The 25161-nt window shown below is 30.6% G+C and overlaps 1 protein-coding gene across 3 annotated transcripts in view; it reads left to right on the forward strand.

Annotated features, from left to right (window-relative positions):
- The window catches only part of LOC119606563 (fibulin-2-like), a 175918-nt gene that overhangs the window by 117197 nt on the left and 33560 nt on the right, over positions 1-25161 (forward strand). For all 3 annotated transcript variants that reach the window (XM_037960119.1, XM_037960118.1, XM_037960120.1), the window contains 3 exons: positions 11278-12043; positions 22440-22580; positions 22648-23302. In XM_037960119.1, coding sequence (XP_037816047.1) covers positions 11383-12043; positions 22440-22580; positions 22648-23302 — 1457 coding nt within the window. In that variant the 5' untranslated portion in view covers positions 11278-11382. The remainder of the gene's footprint in view (positions 1-11277; positions 12044-22439; positions 22581-22647; positions 23303-25161) is intronic.

Here is a 25161-nt window from a genome sequence, read left to right on the forward strand (position 1 = left end):
GTCTGTCGGTCTGTCTGTCTGTCTTGTCTGTCTGTCTGTCTGTCCTGTCTGTCTTCGGTCTGTCTGTCTGTCTGTCTGTTCTGATCTGTCCTGTCTGTCTTCGGTCTGTCTGTCTGTCTGTATGCTGTCTGTCTGTCGGCTGTTCTGTCTGTCTGTCTGTCTGTCTGTCTGTCGGTCCTGTCTGTACTGTCCTGTCTGTCTGTCTTGTCTGTCTGTCTGTTCTGGCTGTCTGTCTGTCTGTATGTCTGTCTGTCTGTCTGTCTGTCCTGGATCTTGCTTCTGTCTGTCTGTCTGTCTGTCTTGTTCGGCTTGTCTGTCATGTCTGTCTGTCTGTCCTGTCTGTCTATTGTCTGTCTGTCTGTCTGTCTGTCTGTCTGTCTGTCTGTCTGTCGCTGTCTGTCTGTCTGTCTGTCTGTTGTCTGTCTGTCTGTCTGTCTGTCTGTCTGTCTGTCTGTCTGTCTTCTGTCTGTCTGTCTGTCTGTCTTTGTCTGTTGTCTGTCTGTTGTCTGTCTGTCTGTATGTGTCTGCATGTGCTGCATCCGCGCACCCTTGCCCCGCGGGTCCTTCTCTTTGATTTTGTCTGATTCCGAAACAACGGTAATCACTCAATCTCTTCTTTTTGCTGTTTATTCTCTTAACGCAGAGCTTCCAAATAAGCGCCATTTTCATTTTCAATTTTCTATTACGCAAAGTGAAATATTTTATATTTGCTGGAAAAAGTGAACTTTTTTCGCGAGCCACAAAAATGCAATGCAATGAAATAACAGTAAATTTATGATTTTTATTGCGTTTTGAATGAAAGTTTCTTGAAGAAATTAAACAATACGAATATTATAATAGTAGTAATTATTATCTAATCAAAAAATAACTATTATTAAAGCTCTATAGGATAAGAATTCATGCTTGAAATTGGTTTGTTTTTTGAGTGAAAAATTTGACGTAAATCGATCTGTATTACGATTTCACCTGAGAGAAAGCGTGGAAAGGTAACAGATAGTGGTCATCTTTTGAAAACTACCACTTTTAGAGACCGTCACATGATTAAATTGTTCAAAATCGCCTCACGAAAGATGTCAGTGGATGTTGCTGGTTTCACAAAGGAGCATATGGGTGACTCTATTGGAGTTCAAATTGCCCGCAGAAGGTTTAACAAAGTGTAATTTGCTTGGAAAATGATTCACAAAGAAATCCCAGATTAGTAGAGTCAATAAAAAGTACCGCTTTGAGTTTGAGAAATGTGTTAAGCATTGGTCAGGTGGTACTGTAAATGCTTGACATATAATCAGTGATTTCATTGCGAAAATCTCGCTTCTTGAACCACTCCAAAATGGATTTTTCGACATATGTGACTATTAGACGAATATATTGTCTTTGTCTAGGCCATCTAGTAAGAAATTTATGGTATCGGAGCCAAATAAATTTTATTTGCTCACGTCGTCACATAAGACCTTAACCCGCTGTTCACTTGACCAATGCTGATACGTTTCGCAAAATAACGGGGCTTGTTTTTCTTGACTCTACTGATGAATGGTTCCTTAGTAAAATGTTTTCCAAGCAAATTACACTTTATTAAAACGTCCGCGAGCAATGTGAACTCCAATAGAGTCCAATAGAGTGCTCCTTTGTGAAACTAGCAACGTCCACTATCTTCTTTCGTGAGCCGATTTTAAACAATTTAATCACCTGACGGTCTTTAAAAGTGGAAGTTTTCCATAGACAACCACTATCTGTTCCCTTTCCATGCTTTTTCTGAAGTGAAATCGTGATTCATATCGATTTACGCCAAATTTTTCACTCAAAAGAACGAACCAATTTCAAGCATGGATTCTTATTCTCTAGAGCTTTAATAATAGTTCTTTTTGATTAGATAATAATTACTACTATTATAATATTCGTATTGTTTAATTTCTTCAAGAAACTTTCATTCAAAACGCAATAAAAATCATAAATTTACTGTTATTTCATTGCGTTGCATTTTTTGTGCTCGCGAAAAAAGTTCACTTTTTTCAGCAAATATAAAATATTTCACTTTGCGTAATAGAAATTGAAACAAAATTTCGCTTGTTTGGAAGCCCAGAGTTAAGAGAATAAACAGCAAAAGAAGAGATAGATACATTACCGTTATTTCGAAACAGACGAAATCGAAGATCATATCGTCACGCGTTGCATTTTTGTGCTCACTACTGTATGTATGTATGTATGTTGTATGTCTGTATGTATGTATGTATGTATGTATGTATGTATGTATGTATGTATGTCGTATGTATGTATGTATGTATGTATGTATGTATAGATGTATGTATGTATGTATGTATGTATGTATGTAGTATGTATGTATGTATGTTGTGTATGTATGTATGTATGTCTGTTATGTATGTATGTCTGTATGTTTATGTATGTCTGTATGTATGTATGTTGTATGTCTTGTCTGTCTGTTGTATGTATGTATGTTCATGTTTTAGTTTATGTTGTCTGTCTGTCTGTTGTATGTATGTCTATGTCTGTCTGTTTGTTGTTGTCTGTCTGTCTGTCTGTTTCTGTCTGTCTGGTCTGTCTTTGTCTGTCTGCTGTCTCTTCTTTTGGCTTTTCGCGGCTCCGGCTGCTCCTTTTTTTTTTTCCCCAGTGTCTTCCTCCATGTCTGGAAGGAACTATGGGCTACTATTTATACGAAATTTCAAGTGGGAGGGGTGCCACGCCCCCTAAACTTGTATTAAACAGTCGCAAGACTCAGAAAGTACAACTTAGAGTCTTCAATTTTTTGTATGACATTTTTGACATCCATAAGATTATTTCGGACAAAATGGGCAGAATGGTATAGTGCGCGTGGCATATGAAGAAAATATTAAATAAGTATATCTGAGAAAGTATAACAGATAGAGTCCTCAAATTTTGTCGGAACCACTTTAGTGTCAATATGATTATTTAAGGAAAAAGGGGGCGGACTAGAAGTAGGGGGCGTGGCACCTCCCATATGAATTAAATACAAAAAATCGCTTATCTGTGAAACTATTAGAGTTAAAATTTTGCACGAAGAACTTTAACATCCATGTAAACATTTTGTGTAATAAATTGGCGGACTACCAATGGGGGGCGTTGCTCCTCCCATATGAATAAAATATACACAAATTCGTTTATCTGGGAAACTAATAGAGCCAGCTTCTTAAAATTTTGCACGAAGAACTTTAATATTTATCTGAACATTTTGGGGAAAAAGGCGGACTTTCATTAGGGGGCTTGAATTAAATAGAAAATTTCGTATATCTGAGAAACTATTAGAGCTAAAATGCTAAAATCCTCAAATTTTGCAAGAACAACTTTGACATCCATGTGAACATTTGGGTAATAAATTGTAGTTGTCGTTTGTCTGGGAAACTAATAGACCTAAAATCTTGAAATTTTGCACGAAGAAATTTAACATATATTTCAACATTTTGGGGAAAATGGGCGGATTTTCATTAGGGCTTGTTAGAATCTCCTATTCTAGTTAGAATTTTCAAAATCGTAAAGTGTTGTTTTATTTACATTGCTTTTAGGGTAGCAAAGCACACTGGGTATAGGTAGTCTATAATATAGATGGGCACTTTGCAGTACCAGTAAAATTGAAGTAAAAATAAGTTTTTACTGTTTACTGAAAAAATTTTCAGTATTCAGTAAAGTTTTACTGATTACTGAAAAAAAATCAGTATTCAGTAAGTTTTTACTGGTTACTGAAAATATTTTCAGTATTCAGTAAATTTTACTGATTACTGCAAAGAATTGCAATAAATTTACTGGTTACTGCAAAAAAAAATGCAGTATTTTACTGATTACTGAAGATGTGTTTACAGTATTCCGTACAATCTAATAATTTACTGAAAATTATATTTTCAACATATTTTTGAATATAAGACGTATGTATTTATCATCACAATTAGCTATAGTGCGATAAATTTTAATTTTTGGGATTGTAAATCTTTTCAGAAGACAAGAACTTAGCTATGTACAAATTTATATAATAGCCTAAATCTTAAATTATTTTTCAGTAAAATTTTACTGAATACTGTAATTTTTTCAGTAATCAATAAAAATTTACTGAATACTGAAAATTTTTTCAGTAATCAGTAAAAATTTACTGATTACTGAAATGTGTAATGCAATAAAATTATACTGCAATGTGCCCATGTATGGTCTATATCAGAGGAGCACAAGATTGCCATTACATAGCACGCGTGATAGGGTAAGAAAATTCTGCTGACGCTATGTTGATACACATACACTATAGGTTTAATTCTTCTTCTTTTTATAATGAGCAATATCAGTTGGTTTGCTCTCAACTTAAAAAACTAAATCAAATCAGTTGCTGATCAGCACTTGTCGAAGTAAGGTCTGTACGCGACGTTTTTAAAATACACACAGAAATACAACAACAAAATTTTGAGAAAGCCGAATTAATGTAGGACAACATGAAAGAACAGTTGATAGTTTTTTATATATAGACTTTGATATACGCTGGCTGTCAAAATCCATAATAAATATTTGACAGTTAGCATATGCTTTATAGTTTATAGTCATTTTATTAGTATACTTTTATTTTGAATTGAATTCTGTTCTCTGCTACTTTACCAACACAAATAAAACTATGGTAGTCTATGGTAGTATGTGTTTGAGCAACACTGGTCTATATATACAAAAACGAATGTGTGTTTGCATGGAATGGTACCTCGCATGTGAATTAAATACAAAAAATCGTTTATTTGGGAAACTATTGGAGCTGGAATCTTTAAATTTTGCACAAAGCACTTTAACATCTATGTGAAAAATTGGCGGACTAGCAATAGGGGCCGTGGTACCTACCATATGAATTAAATAAAAAATTCGTTTATCTGGGAAACTATTAGAGGTATAATCTTAAAATAAACATAAAAGTGAAAATTTGGAAGTAAAATGTGCGGACATTCATTTGAGGTTCTTGGAACCTCTCATATGAATTAAATACAAAAATGTGTATATCTGAGAAACAATATACACACACATCCAATCAAAAAATGATTTCAACAGACAGACAGACGGACATGGCTTAATCGACTCCGCTATCTATAAGGATTCAGAATTTAAAGGGTCGAAAAATAATATTTTGGAAATTACAAATGGAATGACGAACTTATATATACTCTTCTCACGAATGTAAAAATAAAAAAAATTTGGAAGGATTCAGATTTAAATAGGTATATTTTGAGATATTGAATTGAAATTTTTTTGGAAGATAAAATATTATTTATGCTAAGCAAAAGTAATTACTATGGGTTACATTTGGATCAAATTGTACCTAATATTTACAAAATTAATAAAATTTTTTATACAAATTTTAGTTTTAGAAACTCAAGAAACAAGTTATATGTAATAAAATCTTTATTTATTAACAAAGTTTAATGTAATTTTCAAAGTTTTTGAAATTTGTTATTCTAAATAATAAAGTGTAAATTAATTTGTGAAAAGGTGAAAGAAAATCCCGCAATTCCCAAAAATTGGAACGAAAATCCCATTCTCTCTAGGATCAGAAGAAAATACTTTGGGCATGAATAGGAAACACATCAAGGCTTCCAAAACTACTTTAAGTTTTGTGATCTCAGCTTTGGGATTTTAGAACATGTTTCCCAAAGTTTAAATTTTGATAAAAAAAATACGTCAAATTCATAAGGTCGAGATATTCAAAAAATAGGACATATTTTTTATACCAAGATATTTCCCATAAAGATGCCTTCCAAAACATAAAATAGATATATGTCTTTAAAGAATGTAGACATTATGTAGGCACTTTTCACTCCAAAAAATTGCATTTTTTAAATTTTTAAATTGAAAATCGTTTATTTTTGGATCCATAAATGCTATTACCCTGAAATTTTTGATATGTTTTTGGTAATTTAGTGGTCTAACTAATGCAAATTTTTGAAATTCAATTTTCATATGCCTATAACTCGCAAATTATAAGAGGTAAATAACACATTCAAGCATATCGGATGGGAAAGCAAAAAATAACACGTTTAAAAATTTTACATGTCGAAGTTACCTTACTTAGAGCCCCATAGCGCCGCCCTGGGGCATTTGTGGGATCCATTTTCATAGCTTAAACTCGAATAAAAATAAAATTTTATTCCAATTAGACTAGCCGTTTAGAAATGCCAGATTTATTTCTAAAAAATTTCCATGCTGTCCTACTGTGTAATGTGCAGATTTGTCGCAACGTTTTCTTACAATAGTACTGAAAATGGGAACAAAATGACCGAGCAAAAAATGTGCAGACTATTCTGTTAAATATCTAAAGGAAATTTATATGATTCGGTTAATTGTCTGATGAAGTTACAAAAACAATTCTCTTCTGATATTGTGCAAATTAATCGGATATAATTCGTAAGCCATTTTATATTTCACTTCAGAAAATGTGCAGACTATTCTCCCTTACGTCAAGATACTTTTTATTAAAACCCAATATAAATCATTCGAGACTTACAGAAAACTACTGAACCGATTTACATGAAATTTGGTATACCGATAGGTCTGACCTCAGGAGGAATTTTAAACTATATAAAATCTGGATCGGACGCCACGCCCCTTTTTACGCCAACTTTTTGTAAAACAATTATTATACCAAATTTACGTTCAAGCACACAAAAAAGTACTAATCTGATTTTCATAAAATCTGTTATAATGTTGTGGAATGAACAGTACTACACATTATATCTTCAAAAAGTATAATATATAATAATAAATATATATGAGACTCTTTAATTACTCTTTCACTACATAATTACTAAGCCCATTTACATAAAATTCGGCATATTAATAGGTCTGACCTCAGAAGTTAAAAATTACTCTATATGATGTTGATTGGATGCTACGCACATTTTTATGATCACTTTTAAAATAACAGCTATAACACCAAATTTCTAGGCTAAATATAAAAACCATGAACCAATTTTCAAGAAATTTGGCAACAGACAGTGTATTTTTGGTATCAAATTTTGATCTGCATTTTATGCTTCATGAAATTTTGCATGATAATAGTTCTATCGTGGAAGGTTAGGTTAGTTTGAGGAAGAGAACGTTTAACACATCAAATCCGAATAAATACGCCTATACCACTAATTTTGGGCCTGTTGTGATCTTAATGAAATGCAATGACCTTTTTCCGTTCATTATACCCTACACCACTTTAGTGGGGAGGGTATATTGGATTTGTGCTGATGTTTGTAACATATAAAAACCTTAAAGTATACCAATCGGCTTAGAATCGTTTTCTGAGTCGATTAAGCTATGTCCGTCCGTCCGTCTGGCTGGCTGTCCATGTAAACCTTGTGCGCAAGCTACAAGTCGCAATTTTCGAGATAATTGGATGAAATTTGGCCTATTGAAAATGGTTAAAATCGGTCCATTATTTCACCTAGCCCCCATAGAACAGAACCCCCCGAAAAGGGCTTCTGAGCTCATAATTATGTTAAATATACAGATATATCGATAAAATACGGCACAACTAAGTTTTATAGAAGTCTTGATAACCCTGCCAAATTTCATAAAGATCGGGCCCCATTTGACCCTAGCTCCCATACAAAGTCCCCCTCAGAAAATTACTTGAATGTCCCAAATTAACTTATAAACACAAATATCGCGATGAAATTCAGCACAATTAAATATTATGTAAATATATATATATTCACAAAATTTTATCGGGCTTGGTCCATATTTGCCCCTAGCCCCCATATAAAGCCTCTTTCAGAAAATTGGTTTTTCATCCATAAATTGCTTAAATGTATCGGAACAAGGGAATATTGAAGATAAATGCGATATTATGAAAAATAAATCACATTTAATATTCATAACTGGTGTAGGGTATCATATGGTCGGCCACGCCCGACTATACTTTCTTACTTGTTTTTTGTTACATTTATAATGCTAATGATATATAGGTAGTTAAAATTTTATTCAAAAATTTATTTTTATTTGAACACTCTACAATGTTTGTAGGTCCTTAACTTACATTACGATTAGGTAAAATAAAAATCTGTAATCAATTTAATTTATTATCAAAAATCGATTTTCATCTAAAGCGTAAAAGCGGTTGTAGATTCGTATATCCTATCACTTATATTTTCCACCGGAAAACTATTCTTATTTCAAAACCTGTAATCCGATGTATATCCTCAAAAAAAAAAACTATTTTAAAACAGAATCGGATGTAGTTTACTACGATCGAGAAATAGCATATGGAAATTTTTTATCAATGTTATATTGTTGTAGATCCGTATATATTATCCCCATCGCTTATATTTTCCACCTACGATGCCACTTTGGTATGCAGAATAAAAACTACTGAGCAAAAACCGCTCCTAAAATAGGGTAAATAATATATTTATATTACATTTTTCACAAAAATTCGAATTTTAAACTTAAATCTACAAATCCATCTATGTATATTACATGAAATCCGAAGAAATACACCTAGGCCACTATCGGGCCTGCTGTGCGCTCCTTAAAGATCCGTAATCATTCATATTTTCCGTACAAATCGAGTTTTATATCAAAAATATAAAATTTAAATTTATTGTTAAATCGATATAACAATAAAAATCTGCGATAAGTTAAATAAACCATCAAAAAATTATCTTGATATAAATTCGGTTATCATTTTTTAAATGCAGCTCAAATCTAAAAAACCATGATATTTGACTACTCATTAAAGTGTCCTGAAAGACAGCACATTTGCAAATCTCAAACGATGCCTATAAAACATTGTTCATATAAAATATGTATGAATTCATCTTTCAATATCTTTTTATACCTTTAGAAAATTATCCACCAAAAATTCTGCACGTATGTAGCGCCGTATTTATTCCAAGCTTTTCAAATTAAATAATGATTTTGAATAATTCCATCACACACTTTCCATTAACAAATTCCGAAATTTTGTATTTAAAGGAAGATGTGGATATTTAAATAAGTAAAATTATTTAGGTACGATATTTGACCTTTAAATCTTTATTTCTTCGGATTTAATAAGTGGTGTCTAAATCCATCCAAAACTTTAGTCTGGATGCATAAGCTAATTAATAAAAATAATATTTTTAAACATACTTTTTTTATAAATGGTATAGGAAAACAAAAAGAGGGAAATAATTCGGTAACTTCTAAACGGTTATTTCGATTCGATTTTGTATGCACAAAGAGGAGGTGTTGTCGAGTTTAGGTTTTGAATTTGGACCTTATAGGCCAACCAGGGGCCCGGCGGGGGGTCCTCAAATTAGGACACCTCGGCTATGTTAAATTTTTAAAACGATCCTATTTCTTCATTTGAGTTTATTATCTCTTATAGTTTAGGAGATATTCGCATTTGAAAATTAAAATTTTAAAATTTTTACCGTCCTTACTTTAGTTTTTTGATAATAGCGGTTCCAAATATTCCCGATTTTCGCCATTTTTTTTTTATTCGCTTAACAACAAGTTTATATAGCAAGCAGTGAAAGAATTATGTAAAAGTCATGACTGAGTCCAAAGTTATAGGAATTTTAATTTTAAAAATTAAAAAAAGGCGATTTTTTGTAATTTTTTTGGGAAAAATGTATCTTTTTCTTTTTAAGTTATCTAAAAAGTTTCTAAGAAGATGTATTTAGAATTTATACTTTTTGGAAAGCTGACTTTACATAAAATACGATAAATGAAACAAAACCTAAAAATTTTTGATACCGAGGGGACCAGGTCCATCCAAATAAACCCTATTTTTTATGGAAAATTCAGTTTTGAGCAAAAATTCTCAAATCGCATAGTCGATATCAAATTATAGTGACCTGTTTTATATGACCCAATATGTTCTTAATCATTTTGTAACGGGTTTCGATAACCCCGCCCCTGGTACGGATATAATAGGATTTTGAGTAAAAAAATCTACCTAACTGTAAAATTTCATCAAAAAATATTCATAAATAAAATTTTTATTGCAATTTGAAAAATTTGTATCTTCGCAAAAACTGAATAAAAAACATTTTTTAATTTTTTTTTTTTTAAAGTATTCCGCGAATTTTTTAATTTTCAAAAATTATAGGAAAACTCAACATCTTTTAGAAAATTTACCAAGCACTATTATTTTCATCCATAAGGTTAACTCTTAAATTTGTTACATATATGGATGAAAATAATAGTGCTAGGTAAATTTTCTAAAAGATGTTGAGTTTTCCCTAATTAATTTGTCACTTAAAAAACATTAGGTAGGCATGTTATATATCAATGGAAAGGTAATTTTGTCTATTTTTCAAAACTGTATATCGGGAATATTTGGACCCGCTATTATCAAAAAACTAAAGTAAGGACCGTAAACATTTTAATTTTCAAATGCGAATATCTCCTAAACTATAAGAGATAAATTTTAAAAATTTAACATAGCCGAGGTGTCCTAATTTGAGGACCCCCCGCCGGGCCCCTGGTTGGCCAATAAGGTCCAAATTCAAAACCTAAACTCGACAACACCTCCTCTTTGTGCATACCATCATCACAGTCGGATTAACAGTTTAGAAGTTACCGAATTATTTCCCTAATTTTTTTTCCTATACCACTGTGGGATGTATATTTGAGCAACAATGACGAAAAAACGGTGGTTTTACTCTTTAATGAACACCTCAAAATTGTTTGTCAAATTAAAAGTTGTTTTGTTTTCTTTGCCAAGATCAAGGATTCTTAATATTTTCCTAGGACAGTAAAAAACGTAATTTTGTTCTTTTTAAAGGAATTTGAAATCAATGAGCGCAAATGTTTCATGATTTTGTGCAGAATTTCGTATAATCGTTCCAGAAAGTGATTTTAAGGATTAAAAAAGGCAAAAAAATATAATAACTATTTTATCGTTATAAGCTAAATTTTGATATGTATGTATGTATGTATGTATGTATGTATGTATGTATGTATGTATGTATGTATGTATGTATGTATGTATGTATGTATGTATGTATGTATGTATGTATGTATGTATGTATGTATGTATGTATGTATGTATGTATGTATGTATGTATGTATGTATGTATGTATGTATGTATGTATGTATGTATGTATGTATGTATGTATGTATGTATGTATGTATGTATGTATGTATGCATGTATGTATGTATGTATTTATGTATGTATGTATGTATGTATGTATGTACGTATGTATGTATGTATGTATGAATGTACGTATATAATTTTAATATTATTACTAGATATACATTTAATGATATTTATTAATGAATGAACAAATATTTTTTTTTTTATGTTTTACAGAAATTACAAACTACATTAAAGGGGGATTCAAAACTTCTCTATCTCCCTTGGCTTCAATTAAAAATGATTCGATAAAACATCATTATAGTACGAAAAAATGTGGAGATGGTTTTTCAGTGGAAAAACGATAATTGTGTGGACATAGATGAATGCGAAAATGACGATATGGCCTGTGATAGTAATCAAAATTGTGTAAATGATATTGGTGGTTACCACTGTGACTGCAAAATTGGTTTCAATTTGGATACAACGACGAATGCATGCGTCGATATTAATGAATGTTCTATAAATAATCATAACTGTTTACCGACGCAACGATGTGACAATACTATTGGCAGTTACGTATGTACGCGCTTACAAAGTTGTGGTACTGGTTATACTTTAAATGCGGACAGTAGCACCTGTGATGATAACGACGAATGTGCATTGAATACTCACAATTGCAAAGAAGGATGGGAATGTTTTAACACAAAAGGTTCATTTCGTTGTTATCCCAAGCCAACTACGACTACAACAACCACCACTACAACAACACAAAGACCAACAACTCCATCTACGTATAGTACTTACTATTCTCCTCCTCCCTATTACAAATACCGAAACAGTACATCGTACTATAGCGGATATAATGTACCTTCTTATGTTTCGCATCAGACCTCCAGTCGTCAATCTTATGAGAGCAACTCGCCACCATCACCTTACCACCATCGAGGATATATACCGTGTGAAACTGGATTGCAGAGAAATCATTTAGGGGTTTGTGTCGGTAGGTTTTATGATGTTTAACACTGTGAAATGAACAAGCTAGAGTGCTATATTCGGCTTTGCCGAATCTTAAATACCCTCCACCTTAAAGTGGTTTTATAAATTATCAAATTGTATGAATTGATTTAAATTTACCTTAATATTTTAGACTTACTTTCATTAGGCCTTACAATATGCAATTAAAAACAAAACTACCACTTAACAGACTGTTACAGAGCGTACTAAATTTAACAAATGTTAACCTATGTTCTGTATTTAACCGTTATGTCAATACCCACATACCCGGGTATGTTTTTCATTTTTGAAGTGATATATCTCGAGATCTATATATCGTATCGGCTTGAAACTTGGACTATGCTTTCAGAGTAATGTTTTCTATACATTTTCCAAAAATTAGTTATATATGTATATATATATATATATATATATATATATATATATATATATATATATATATATATATATATATATATATATATATATATATATATATATATATATATATATATATATATATATATATATATATATATATATATATATATATATATGTATATTAAACCGATTTATGACCGATTTTCTATTTTTACCTCGTGCATCAATACCCAACATACCTGGGTATGTTACATTACATTAACAAATATGGACCGATTTTGATGAAATAATTTTGTAAGTTTAAATTTTAAAATTTTAATTTTTGAAAAAACTTCCCTACTTACGACAGCAAAAACTATTTCATTAATGCTAATCGATTTTGTACATCTTAATAAATAATATATAAAAAGTTTTGTTCAATTATCTTTCTTGGTCACTGAGTAATAGCTTCTTGAAGTCAAAATTTTACAAAGTCAAATTCTGCATAATGTACATTATACGCTATGAAGGCGTTTTTCTTTAGGGTTTTTGCATATGATATTTTTGTTAATGGTTTATGATCAAAAACTATTTAATTTATATATACAGACGTTTTATTAAATTAGTTTCAATAATTATCTAAATTATACACTAGAAATGTATAAAAAGATGAAATAGCCATATAAATTGTATGACATACCCGGGTATGTTGGGTAATGATGTACGTAATTTTGATCGGGTATAGACAAGACGGTTACAATATTTTCTATGTGTGAGAAAAATGTATGGCAATAGTTATAGTTATAAAACTTATATAATTTTGTACGGGAGATACAATAGATTTTCAACGTTGTTAATCCTATGAAAAAAAAAAATAAATTAGCTTTTAAATATTTATTGTTGAATCGAATTTGACACTTAATTTGATTTTTAAAAATATTTTAATTATTTATGACAAAAAAAGATAAATCGGATACAACACTTCATCATTTTGTTCTTCGTTAACTAATATTTTTCATATAAAAATGCCATGTTATTTTCAGTTTGTAAAAAACATTACTGCTGAATAACTTTTATCAACACTGATGTTGCTGAATAGCATAAAAAATTAAATAGTTACATTTTCTCAATGTGCACATTTTATTTGATCTTGGGTTAACAACACTTTTTTACACAAACAGGTAAGGGCATGCATTTCTATGTGAACATTAGTTGCAAACAATTACGAAGCTAGTTAATAGTGTAGTGGGAATGGCGTAAAACTAGCAGTTTTGGACAGTTTTTATTTATTATTTTTTTGCGAAAAATAATCAATTTTTTAATCCCTATGGGTGGTACAAGAAATTGTGGACTGATTTAGATTTTCAACACAGCGGATTCCCAAACTATATGTATGACAAAATTAAACTATAAATATTTGTGCCAAATTTTTTATGGATATCATTATTTGGTAATTAGTAATATGCGTTTAAGTGATTCTCGAAAGGGGACCTTGTATGAGAGCTACGACCAATTACGGACCGATCGTTAACAAATTTTACAGTATCACTTCTGTATATAAAAGCAATGTTTGTGCTAAATTTTGTATGGATATCTTTATTTGGTAATGAGAAATATGCGTTTAAGTGATTTTGAGAAGGAGACCTTGTATGGGAGCTATGACCAATTGTGGACCGACCGTGAAAAAAATTTACAGTAAGATTTCTGTAGATAAAAGCAATATTTGTGCCAAAGTTTGTATGAATATCGTTATTTGGTAATGAGTTATGTGCGTTTAAGTGTTTTTCGGAAGGGAACCTTTATGGGAGCTATGACCAATTATGGGCCGATTCAAAAATTTTTTCTTTATATGAATTCTATTGGCATAGAATTTCGGCATTATTTCGGAAGTTATTAACAATAAATTATTTTCGGGGAATATGTACATTTTTATGGGAGGTATATGAAATTGTGAACCGATGACACCAAGAACCTGACACCAAGAGTTATATCTCTGATAAAATTCATCAATTTATCTGCAGTAGTTTTTGTAAAAAATACAACTAAATATGTGAAAAAGCACAATTTTTTTTGAGGTTATCTCAAATTTTTACTCATAACTCTGAACCTATTTTACCGATCTTCCTGATTTTCAATACCAAAGTGGATACCAATTTATATTTTGGGTGAATTTTATAAAGTTCCGTTGCTTCGTTTTAACGTGAGCGTGTTTTAAACAGACAAATGGACAGGCGGACGTATTTAAATCGACTCAGAATTTCATAAGGACGCCACCAACACTGCTATGTAAGTACTATTTTCATGACCTTCGGAAGGAACCACATTATATGGATCGTCTACTTGGCAGTGTTGGTGGCGTCATTGTATGGGGAGCAATTTCCTATTATGGCAATTTCGAGCATCAGTTTTAAGCTCAAGAATAAATGTTAAGGACTACATTGGGTTAATAAAAAAGGCTTTTTTCGGTTTTCAATGACCTATATGGACCTAGCCCTTAGATCCTATAACAAGATAACGTCCACACTGCCCGGATCGTAAAATCTTATATAGAGTTCCAAAATGTTGAATTGTTGAGCTGGCATCCATATTCACCAGACTTAAACATTATAGAAAACTTGTGGAAATGGGTTGCCCGAAAACTTTATGAGTCTGGAAAACAGTATTCAACAATTCCTGAACTAATCTATGCAATTAAAGAAGTACGGAGCTCAGTGCAACTGAATTACATGGCCGAGCTATATGAATCACTTCCAAACAGGATTTGTGAAGTGTTAGTCAACCAAGGAGGTTCAGCACATTACTAAAATAGCTTAGTTTAATTTATATCGTTGTAAATAATCAAAATCAATAAGTTTTAATTTCAAAAGTTGTTATAAAATCACTTTTTCTGGGGGATGTTATATTCAAGTGCCGAATTTTTAACAGTAGCTTTTTTCGGTTAATTTACCAAAAAATATATATAAAATCAAATATCACAGATATGACAGCCATTCATATCACATTTTATTCAGAACAAAAAATACTAGAATGAGGGGGAAAAACAAGTTTCCAGAAATTCCTGATCCAAAAATATAAGCTTTGAAAAAAAAATTATAAATGTGCTATTCAAGTGGCAAGGAGTGTATGAGCAATTGCATTATATCAGTTTTTATAAAAAGCAGACTTTTCCTTTTGACCTGATCGCAGTAGCAAAAAATAAAAAAACTTAATTTTTTACTGAATAATGCAAGGTCTGTATTAACTTCAATGCAAATATATGGTTAAATAAAATGTTTTAAGTGTGAAAAAATTTTGGTCTAAAATATGTTATTTGTGTAATAAATATTTTGGATAGTCTGACATTTAGTGTAACTTTCAAATGAGATTCCCGTGGATTCCCGTATAATGTTTTATTGTATATGTATCTGTATAATGTCCACTTTTGAAGAAAAAATTTTTTGCTGCTAATACCTGCAAATACGTTTTTGTACCCTCCACCACCATCAGTGGTGATAGAGGGTATATATAAGTTTGTCATTCCGTTTGTAACACCGAGTAATATTCACCTGAGACCCAACAAAGTATATATATTCTTGGTCCTTATGAAATTCTAAGTCGATTTAGATATATCTGTCTGTATAAAACACGCTCACGTTAAAACGAAGCAATGAAACTCTATGAAATTCACCCAAAATATATAAAAACAAATTGTGCTTTTTCATATATTTATTTGTATTTTTTACAAAAACTACTGCAGATAAATTAATGAATTTTTTGTCAGTGATATAACTCTTAGTGCCAAGATTAACATTGCTAAAAATCGGAAAAATCGGTTCACTTTTTCATATACCTCCCATACAAATGTACATATTCCCCGAAATTAATTTGTTGTTAATAACTTCCGAAATAATGCCGATATCTTTACGAAATTTTACAAATTTAAATTCTATGCCAATAGAATTCATATAAAGAAACAATTTTCTGAATCGGTCCATAATTGGTCATAGCTCCCATATAAGGTCCCCTTCCGAAAAACACTTAAACGCACATAACTCATTACCAAATAACGATATTCATAAAAACTTTAGCACAAATATTGCTTTTATCTTCAGAAATCTTACTGTACATTTCTTCACGATCAGTCCACAATTGGTCATAGCTCCCATACAGGGTCTCCTTCTCAAAATCACTTAAACGCATATTTCTCATTACCAAATAAAGATAGCCCTACAAAATTTAGCACAAACATTGCTTTTATATATAGAAATGATACTGTAAAATTTGTTTACGATCGGTCCGTAATTGGTCGAAGCTCTCATACAAGGTCCCCTTTCGAGAATCACTTAAACGCATAAAACTCATTACGAAATAAGGATATCCATGCAAAATTTTGCACAAATATTGCTTTTATCTACAGAAATCTTATTCTAATTTTTTTTCACGATCGGTCCATAATTGATCATAGCTCCCATTTAAGGTCCCCTTTCGAGAAGCTATTAAACGCATATTACTAATTACCAAATAATGATATCCATAAAAAATTTGACACAAATATTTATTGTTGAATATTGTCATACATATATTTTGGAAATCCACTGTGTTGAAAATCAAATCAGTCCACAATTTCTTGTACCACCCATAGGGATTAAGAAATTGATTATTTTTCCCAAAAAAATAAATGTCCAAAACGAGCAGGATTCGAACTGAAAATCTCCCAGTTGCTAGTTTTACGCCATTCTCACTACACTATTAATTAGCTTCGTAATTGTTTGCAACTAATATTCACATAGAAATTCTCTTTCCTGTTTGTGTAAAAAATTTTGTTAACCCAAGATCAAATAAAATGTGCACATTGAAAAAGTGTAACTGTTTAATTTTTTATGCTATTCAGCAACATCAGTGTTGATAAAAGTTATTCAGCAGTGACGTTTTTTACAAACAGAAAATAACATGGCATTTTTATTTAAAAAGTATTAGTTAACGAAGGACAAAATAATGAAGTGGTGTAGTGGATGGAACGGAGAATTAACAAACTGAGCGTTGCCGGTTCGATTCCTGGTCGATTTATCTTTTTTTGTCATAAATATTTAAAATTTTTTTTAAAAATCAAATTAAGTGTCGAAATTCGGTTCAACAATAAAAATTTAAAAGCAAATTATTTTTTTTTCATAGGATCAACAACGTTGTAAATCTATTGCACCTCCCGTACAAAATTATATAAGTTTTATAACTATAACTATTGCCATATATTTTTCTCACACATAGAAAATATTTTAAATGCAGAACATAGGTTAACATTTGTTAAATTTAGTACGCTCTGTAACAGTCTGTTAAGTTTTGATTTTAATTGCATATTGTAAGGCCTAATGAAAGTAAGTCTAAAATATTAAGGTAAATTTGAATCAATCCACAAAATTTTATAATTTATGAAACGAGTTTAAGGTGGGGGATATTTAAGATTCGGCTAAGCCGAATATAGCACTCTAGTTTGTTTTAGATGCAAATATAGATAACATATCCATTACTAAGGGAGAGCTTTGTAAAATGTGCGGAATGTCGAAATAAATAGAAAGCAAACAGATTTATATGAAAAACACATAATAATATTTTACGTATAGTGGAATACCAAACGACACGTTTTGGGGGTGGAAAAGGTCTCCTAAGTACGTAAAATAAGCAAATTTGAACAAATTTTGTTCAGATGTATGGAAAATTTTCAAGTTTTTTTCCATCAAAATTTTATAATTTAACAAGTAAGAATGCTATATTCGGTTATGCCGAAACTAATATACCCACCATCAAATCTCTCCTTATATGAGAGGTAGGGTGAATTATTTAACGTTTTTCATAAGTTTTTATATCTTTTTTGGTTCATATAAAACATGTCTACATCGAATATCATTTTCTGACACTTTCCACATTAAATTCGGTAGGAAGATTTATATTCCTATAAAAGTTTCTTAGGCTTTGGCTCGTACGAAACTTACTTACGTCAAATTTCATCTCTACGCTCGTACTCTTAAGCGATCTCCATAAAATTTTATAGAGAGATTTTGGCTCGCATGGAACTTACGTATGTCGAATTTCATCGCTATACTCGTACTTTTAAAAGAGTAATTAACGTTAAAGTCACTTTCTGAAGGGGACCTTATATGGGGGGACCGATCGACATAAAATTTGGTAGAAAGGTTTCGGCTCCTAAGATACTTACTTATGTCAAATTTCATTGCTATACTCGTATTTTTAAGGCAGTAGTGAGCGTTAAAGTCATTTTCTAAAGGGGAACTTAAAAGGGGGGTAGGGTTAATTATTGACCGATCCATATAAAATTTGGTAGAGATTTTGACTCGCATAAAATTTATGTGTGTAGAATTTCATCGCCATATTCTTATTTTTAAAATTTTGGCTTATATGAAACTTGTTCATGTCGAATTTCACCGATATATTCCTATTTTTAAGCCAGTAATGAGCGTTATGGTGATTTTCCAAAGGGGACCTTATATGGGGGGTACAGTCAATTATAGACCGATCCTCATAAAATTTGGAGATTTTGGCTCATATTAAACTTTTTTATGTCGAATTTCATCGCTAAACTCGTACTTTTAAAACAGATATGCCCGTTAAAGCTGTTTTTCGGGGTTCCACTTGTATGGGGGCTATCCGAAAACGTGGACCGATATTGGCCATTTTCAATACCAAACAAACCTTATCTATTGGACTATGATAAGGCATAGCTTCCATATACCCATAAACTTCGAAAATTTCGCCATCCTGATAATACAAACACACAAAACTATTTCAAATGTACAAATACCATATTACTGACCCTTCTGATGATAATACCTATAATCGGTCATATAAATGCTAAACGGCTCCCATATAAAGCCAGTATCCGAAAATCACTTTTTTCCATACATTTCATAAAAATATCATTTGTTGAATTTCTGTGCTCTTTCTTCCACTTATCAACTAATAAATCATAACTATCACCTAATTAAATAAATTGCATAAATATCACATCTTTTTAAATAACAATATTTCACAATTCGAGGGTGAGAAAATTTACGTAATGTGACGTGATATAACAAACTTTGAAATTCTATAAAAAATAAACCCGCTTAGATAATTTTTTTTTCTTTTAAATTGATTTCTATATACAAAACTTGTTTTAGATTCAAAGTTTTGAATACTTCTGAATGCCAGCTAAAAAGTTATCGGGATATATCCTGTTTCAACGTGACGAAGTCTATAAAAGAAAATCGAAAATTTGACTTTTAAGGATCTGTTTTATATTTGTTTTAAGATAACTATTATTCCAACAAATATTTTCCGATAAAATTCCGTTTAAATATTAGCCTTTAAAATAATAAAAACTATTAAAAGAAAATGCTTCTAAAGGTGAAGAAATATGCCTGAAATATTATTGTAACTTTCGATTCCGATTTCTCATCATAGTGGTTAAGAAGAGCTTTAGGGCCTTTAATATAATAAAATTTTAATATTTTTCTATAATAATACAAGTTGAAATTTTATTTTTAATGACTTTTAGTTTTTGAGCCACGGTGCCCATATGCAATACATACATACATAGAGTGATTTATACATACACAATTTATTTATTTATCAATGAAATATGCTCGTTTAAGTGATTTTCGAAAGTGGACATTATATGGGAATTATGAACAATTACGGGCCTATCTCGAACAAAATTTGTATAGTAATTGATAAATACACAAAACATATTCGTGCCGAATTTTACCCCGATAGCTTTATTAGTTCGAAAGTGGACCTTATATGGAAGTTATGACCAATTGTGGACCGATTCGGAAAAAATTTCATAGTGTGATTTATTCATACACATAATATATTCATGTCGAATTTTATCTCGAGTTGAGTTGATACCGATATATTTGAGGAAGTTATTAACGATAAATCCATTTCCGGAAATATGTACCTTTGTATGGGGCCATGGGAAATTTAGGATCGATTGTTTTGATTATCAACGTAATTGATCCCTGGGTAAAAAAATAACATGTGAAATAATTCATCGAATTATATTTTGTAGTTTCTGAGAAAACGGCTTAAGAATTACAAAAATTCGTATTTTTTTCGAAGTAATCTGAAATTTTGACTCGTAACATTTAACGGTGTGAACAGATTAATTGCGAGCATTCTTTACATTCCTAGTAAATAATACAAATGTCAAGTGACCCAACTCAAAAAATCGATTTTGATGAAATTTGCAGGAAGGTTAGTACTATTTGATAGTAGGCCAGACACAAATTTTCAGCTGTATTGATCCAGAACTGCCAGACTTAGGTCAAATGAGTGTAACTTTTCACCTATTGGTCCTAGCAAAAATACTCCAAAGGAGTTAAGATAGCTATTTCTTCATTGTTTAAAAAAAATAATAAATTTTAAATTTTTTTTAAATGGGCCCTTTTTTGCCTAAAAGAAAACTTATAAAATTTCATTTAACGGATATGTATCAAAAAAATTATTCTTTAACACAAGAATAAAATGTTTTTCAATACTTGGCACTTAATATAAAAAAAGACAGAAAAACACAAAATTGTTTAAAAAATGTTTGAGTTATTAAAATTTCCCGCGATATTTTTGTGATTCTGAAGACGCATAAAAGTAAATATAAGATTTTTTTTTTTTTTTTTAGTTTTGAAAAATTTTACAAAAAAGTATTATGTTTATCTTTATAATATATATTTATAAATGTGCTAGTACGAATTTTTTTCAAATTGGATAACGCTTACTTGGTTTAGTCTGTGGTTAAATAAGGTCCATTATTAACAGCATCTCCAAACCTTCATTTTCAAACTTTAAAAAATTTTGTTAAGTGGATTTTTAAAAATTAAAGTTTTCTATACTGGATATTATAAAGGATATATGTACATAAGAATTAAACACAAAAAGAATGAGCTCAATAATTTCTAAAAAAAAATCATGGATAATAAAGGTAATCATGGTTAAACGATACAGAAAAATTTAAATCAATCCTAAATAAAACAAGTAAGAGTGTTATATTCGGCTATGCCGAATCTTATATACCCACCATCAAACCTCGTTTGTTTTGGAGATGCTATTAAAATAATGGCCCTTTTTGATCACAGACTAAACCGAGTAAGCTTTATCCAATTTGAACAAAAATTCGTACTAGCACATTTATGAATCTTATATTTACTTTTATGTGTCTTCAGAATCACAAAATTCTCGGGGTAAATTTTAATAACTCATAACTTTTATAACCAATTTTGAGTTTTTCTATCTTTCTGGAAAGACAATTTTGTAGACATTACGATTTTGCTATAAAATGGTGCAATAATTAATACTTAAAGCCTCATTTTGTGGAAAAACTCCAAAAAGTGCCATTTTTTCCAATATAATCGCATTTACAAACTTTAGCGGCGATGAGCTGGTTTTACCCTCAAAATAATTGAATAATATTTTACAGTCTTCCATTTGTCGTTAAAATATAACATAATTTCACTAGTAGAAGTTGATCCGAGAGAAAAGCCTATTTTCGACCCACCCTATTTTCGACCCACCTAACGTCCATTTTGAAAAATAGGAAAAATTAAGTGCCAAATATAGAAACAAAAATATTATTCTTGAGTTAAAGAAAACATTTTTTTGATAGATATCGCACTTGCATCTCACTATAAAGGAAATTGTATAAGCTTTCTTTGAAGAAAAAAGGCCCATTTAAAAAAAAAAATTGTTTAATTAATTCCTTTTTTGGAAACAATGAAGAAATAGCTATCTGAGCTCCTTTGGACAATTTTTTGCTAGAACTAATATGTGAAAAGTTACACACATTTCAATAAAACCCTGTATGACCAAAATGTCCAACTTTGTCAACCTCTGACTCCGGCAGTTCTTGACCGATAGAGCTGACAATTTGTGTCTGGCCTACTATCCGATAGTCCTACTATCCCCTTGTTCCAAATTTCATCCAAATCGGAAGACATCGATTGTAAAAGTTGGGTCACTTGACAAGAAATTCCCCATATATAAATTATATTATTTTTTAATATTCATATTTGGAACAGATATTAATGAATGTTTGCTGTCTAATAATCCGTGTGGATCACATCAACGTTGCATTAACACAAATGGATCTTACCGCTGTCAAAATCGATTAAAATGCCAGGCTGGCTATAAGTCCAATCCAAAAGGCACTGAATGCGTAGGTGGGTTTCAAAGAACGCTCTTCAAAATATAATTTTTTTGAATTTTATACTAATTATGAAATTACAGACATCGACGAATGCGAAACTGGAGAACACAACTGTGTTGATAATCAAATTTGTCGCAATCGCAATGGGGGTTTTGTATGCTCTTGTCCTCCAGGTCATCATTTGAGCCATTTGCCAAATGGTGAATCTAGGTGCGTCGATATAAATGAGTGTGATCAAAAAGGTCCATCATTGTGCCCGACCAACGCTCAATGCATCAACACAATTGGCTCCTATTTCTGTGAATGTAAATCAGGTTTTCAAAAAAGTAAAGAAAATGAACGTATATGTTTGGATGTGGATGAGTGTAATGAAATTCCTGGTCTGTGCCATCAAAAATGTGTTAACTTTTTCGGAGGTTACCGTTGCACCTGCAATAATGGTTATGAACTTGGGCCCGACAACAGAACTTGCATTGATGTCGATGAGTGCGAGGTGCAACAGACTCATAAACTTTGCATGGGCTTTTGCGACAACGTCCCAGGTTCCTATGAATGCTCTTGTCCACGCGGTTACACTTTAGCTAGTGATCGTAACACTTGTTTAGATATTGATGAATGTGCTACAGGAGAGTTTTGTACCGGTCGTAACGACGTGTGTACAAATAAACGAGGTGGTTATAAGTGTACAACAATTCACTGTCCATTTGGGTATATAAATGATCCTGAACAAAAAACGTGAGTATCACAGCTACACTGTATTTACATTTATATTATAACATTTACAGACAAATAACATTAACAATATACAAAATATTTCTTTGATCCTTTTGATTATTTTGGGGGAAACATAAAGTTATAAAGATTTGATTTGGTCATTTTCGTAAAATTTGGTGATTTTTTATATATATTAATAATTATTTTCATTCTAGTCTAGTTTTTTTTATATAAGGGTCGTATTAAAATATTTTAAACAGGGTTCGCACCTTACCTTCTCCGATTGAGAGAAATTTGGTATGTGTACTCTATGAATAAATACAAAATTTAACGTTCTAAAGATAATTTCTAAATAAATCTTGGTGTTCACATTTTTGAGAACTAAAATTACAATGTAGTCTAAGCGATCACATATAAAGAATGAGAATATTAGGGGATTTCAAGAATGTTTCATTTTAGTGAAGTAATCAACAGTATTTTCATACAAATTAAATAAATTTATAATTAATTTTCGACGAAAAATTTATTTTTTGTTGAAAATTTTGAATTTTGAACAAAAAGTTCATCAAAGACAAAAAAATGGTCCCATTCAGATTTTTTATATGTTTTCGTTGACATTATAACGTAATCTTAGTACATATAAGAATTATAAAAATTAAAAGATACATTTTTGAGATATCTTTGGTCATGAATTGTTTTTGGAATTTGTTACCCTATAACACCGAGCAAGAGTATTTATTGGCAAAACTGAGTTTTTAGTTTTTCAGTTTCTGATCTTTTCTCCTTTTTAAAAGCTTTTATTTAACTTACTTTGTTAGATGGTACAAATTATGTAACTGAAATTTCCCGTTGTCCAATTTGGCTGAAACTTGGTACACATAAAGACACCTGAAGACAATGGAATGTTATGTACAATAAACATCAAAAAGAAGAATTAAATTTAATTTAAAATTAAATAATTTTAAAATATATATGTACACCCTGTGGTTTTTGAATTGAAAAATGGTTTGTGAATTTGAAAAAAATGGAATTGCCAGATATTAAAATTTCAAAGCAAATTGGAAAAAAAATATTTGTTTGAAGTTTCTTCGTTTGTGCTCAAACTAAACAAAAATTGAAAAAGTTAACAAATTATATAATACTTAAAAGCTTTTCATAAAAGCCTCTTTTTAAATAAAGAATATAAAGAATATAAGAATATAAAAATATAACAATATAAGAACATAAGAATATAAAGAATATAAAAATGTATTAAAATATTTCTATTAAACTAAAGAGGACAATCTAAGGAAATCAAAATTATATTTTGTTTTTTACTTTACAGGAGGAAAAGGTGTTCATAATGCCTTTTGAAAATTGCATTCTTTTATACCCTTGAGAATTTTCAATATATTTTTCTCCAAAATGCTCTTTTAGTTAAGTCGCTAAAAAAAGATATTATTATTACTCTTATATTAAAAAATTAATTTCTTGTGAAATAAAGAAATGTTATATTTTTGATAGTTTAAAGTCATTAAGATCCTTTAAATTAGAAAATTGAAAACTGAAAAAATATTTTTTTTCTCTCTTTTCACTAGTATTTGGTTTTGATCCAGTCCAAAAAGTAATGTCCAATATTTTACTCACATATATTTCCTATATATTTATTTTTTTTTTCATATTAGAGTAGGGTAGAAGGGGACCATACGCGGCCTTAAATTAAAACCAAAATACAGATATAAAAACATATTTTACTGTTTTATACTTTAATTCATTAAACAAAGTAACCAGATATTTATTGTTTATTTCACATAACTTAACAAAAAAAAAAAAAAAAAAAAAAAATAAAACAAATTATTACTGATTTTTTCTATATTTTAAGAAAATTTTGTTCTACATCA

This window comes from Lucilia sericata, unplaced genomic scaffold (genome assembly GCF_015586225.1).
Source record: "Lucilia sericata isolate MDLA Ls3-8-SP2 unplaced genomic scaffold, ASM1558622v1 Contig000602F_arrow, whole genome shotgun sequence".
NCBI classification, from domain to species: Eukaryota; Metazoa; Arthropoda; class Insecta; order Diptera; family Calliphoridae; genus Lucilia; species Lucilia sericata.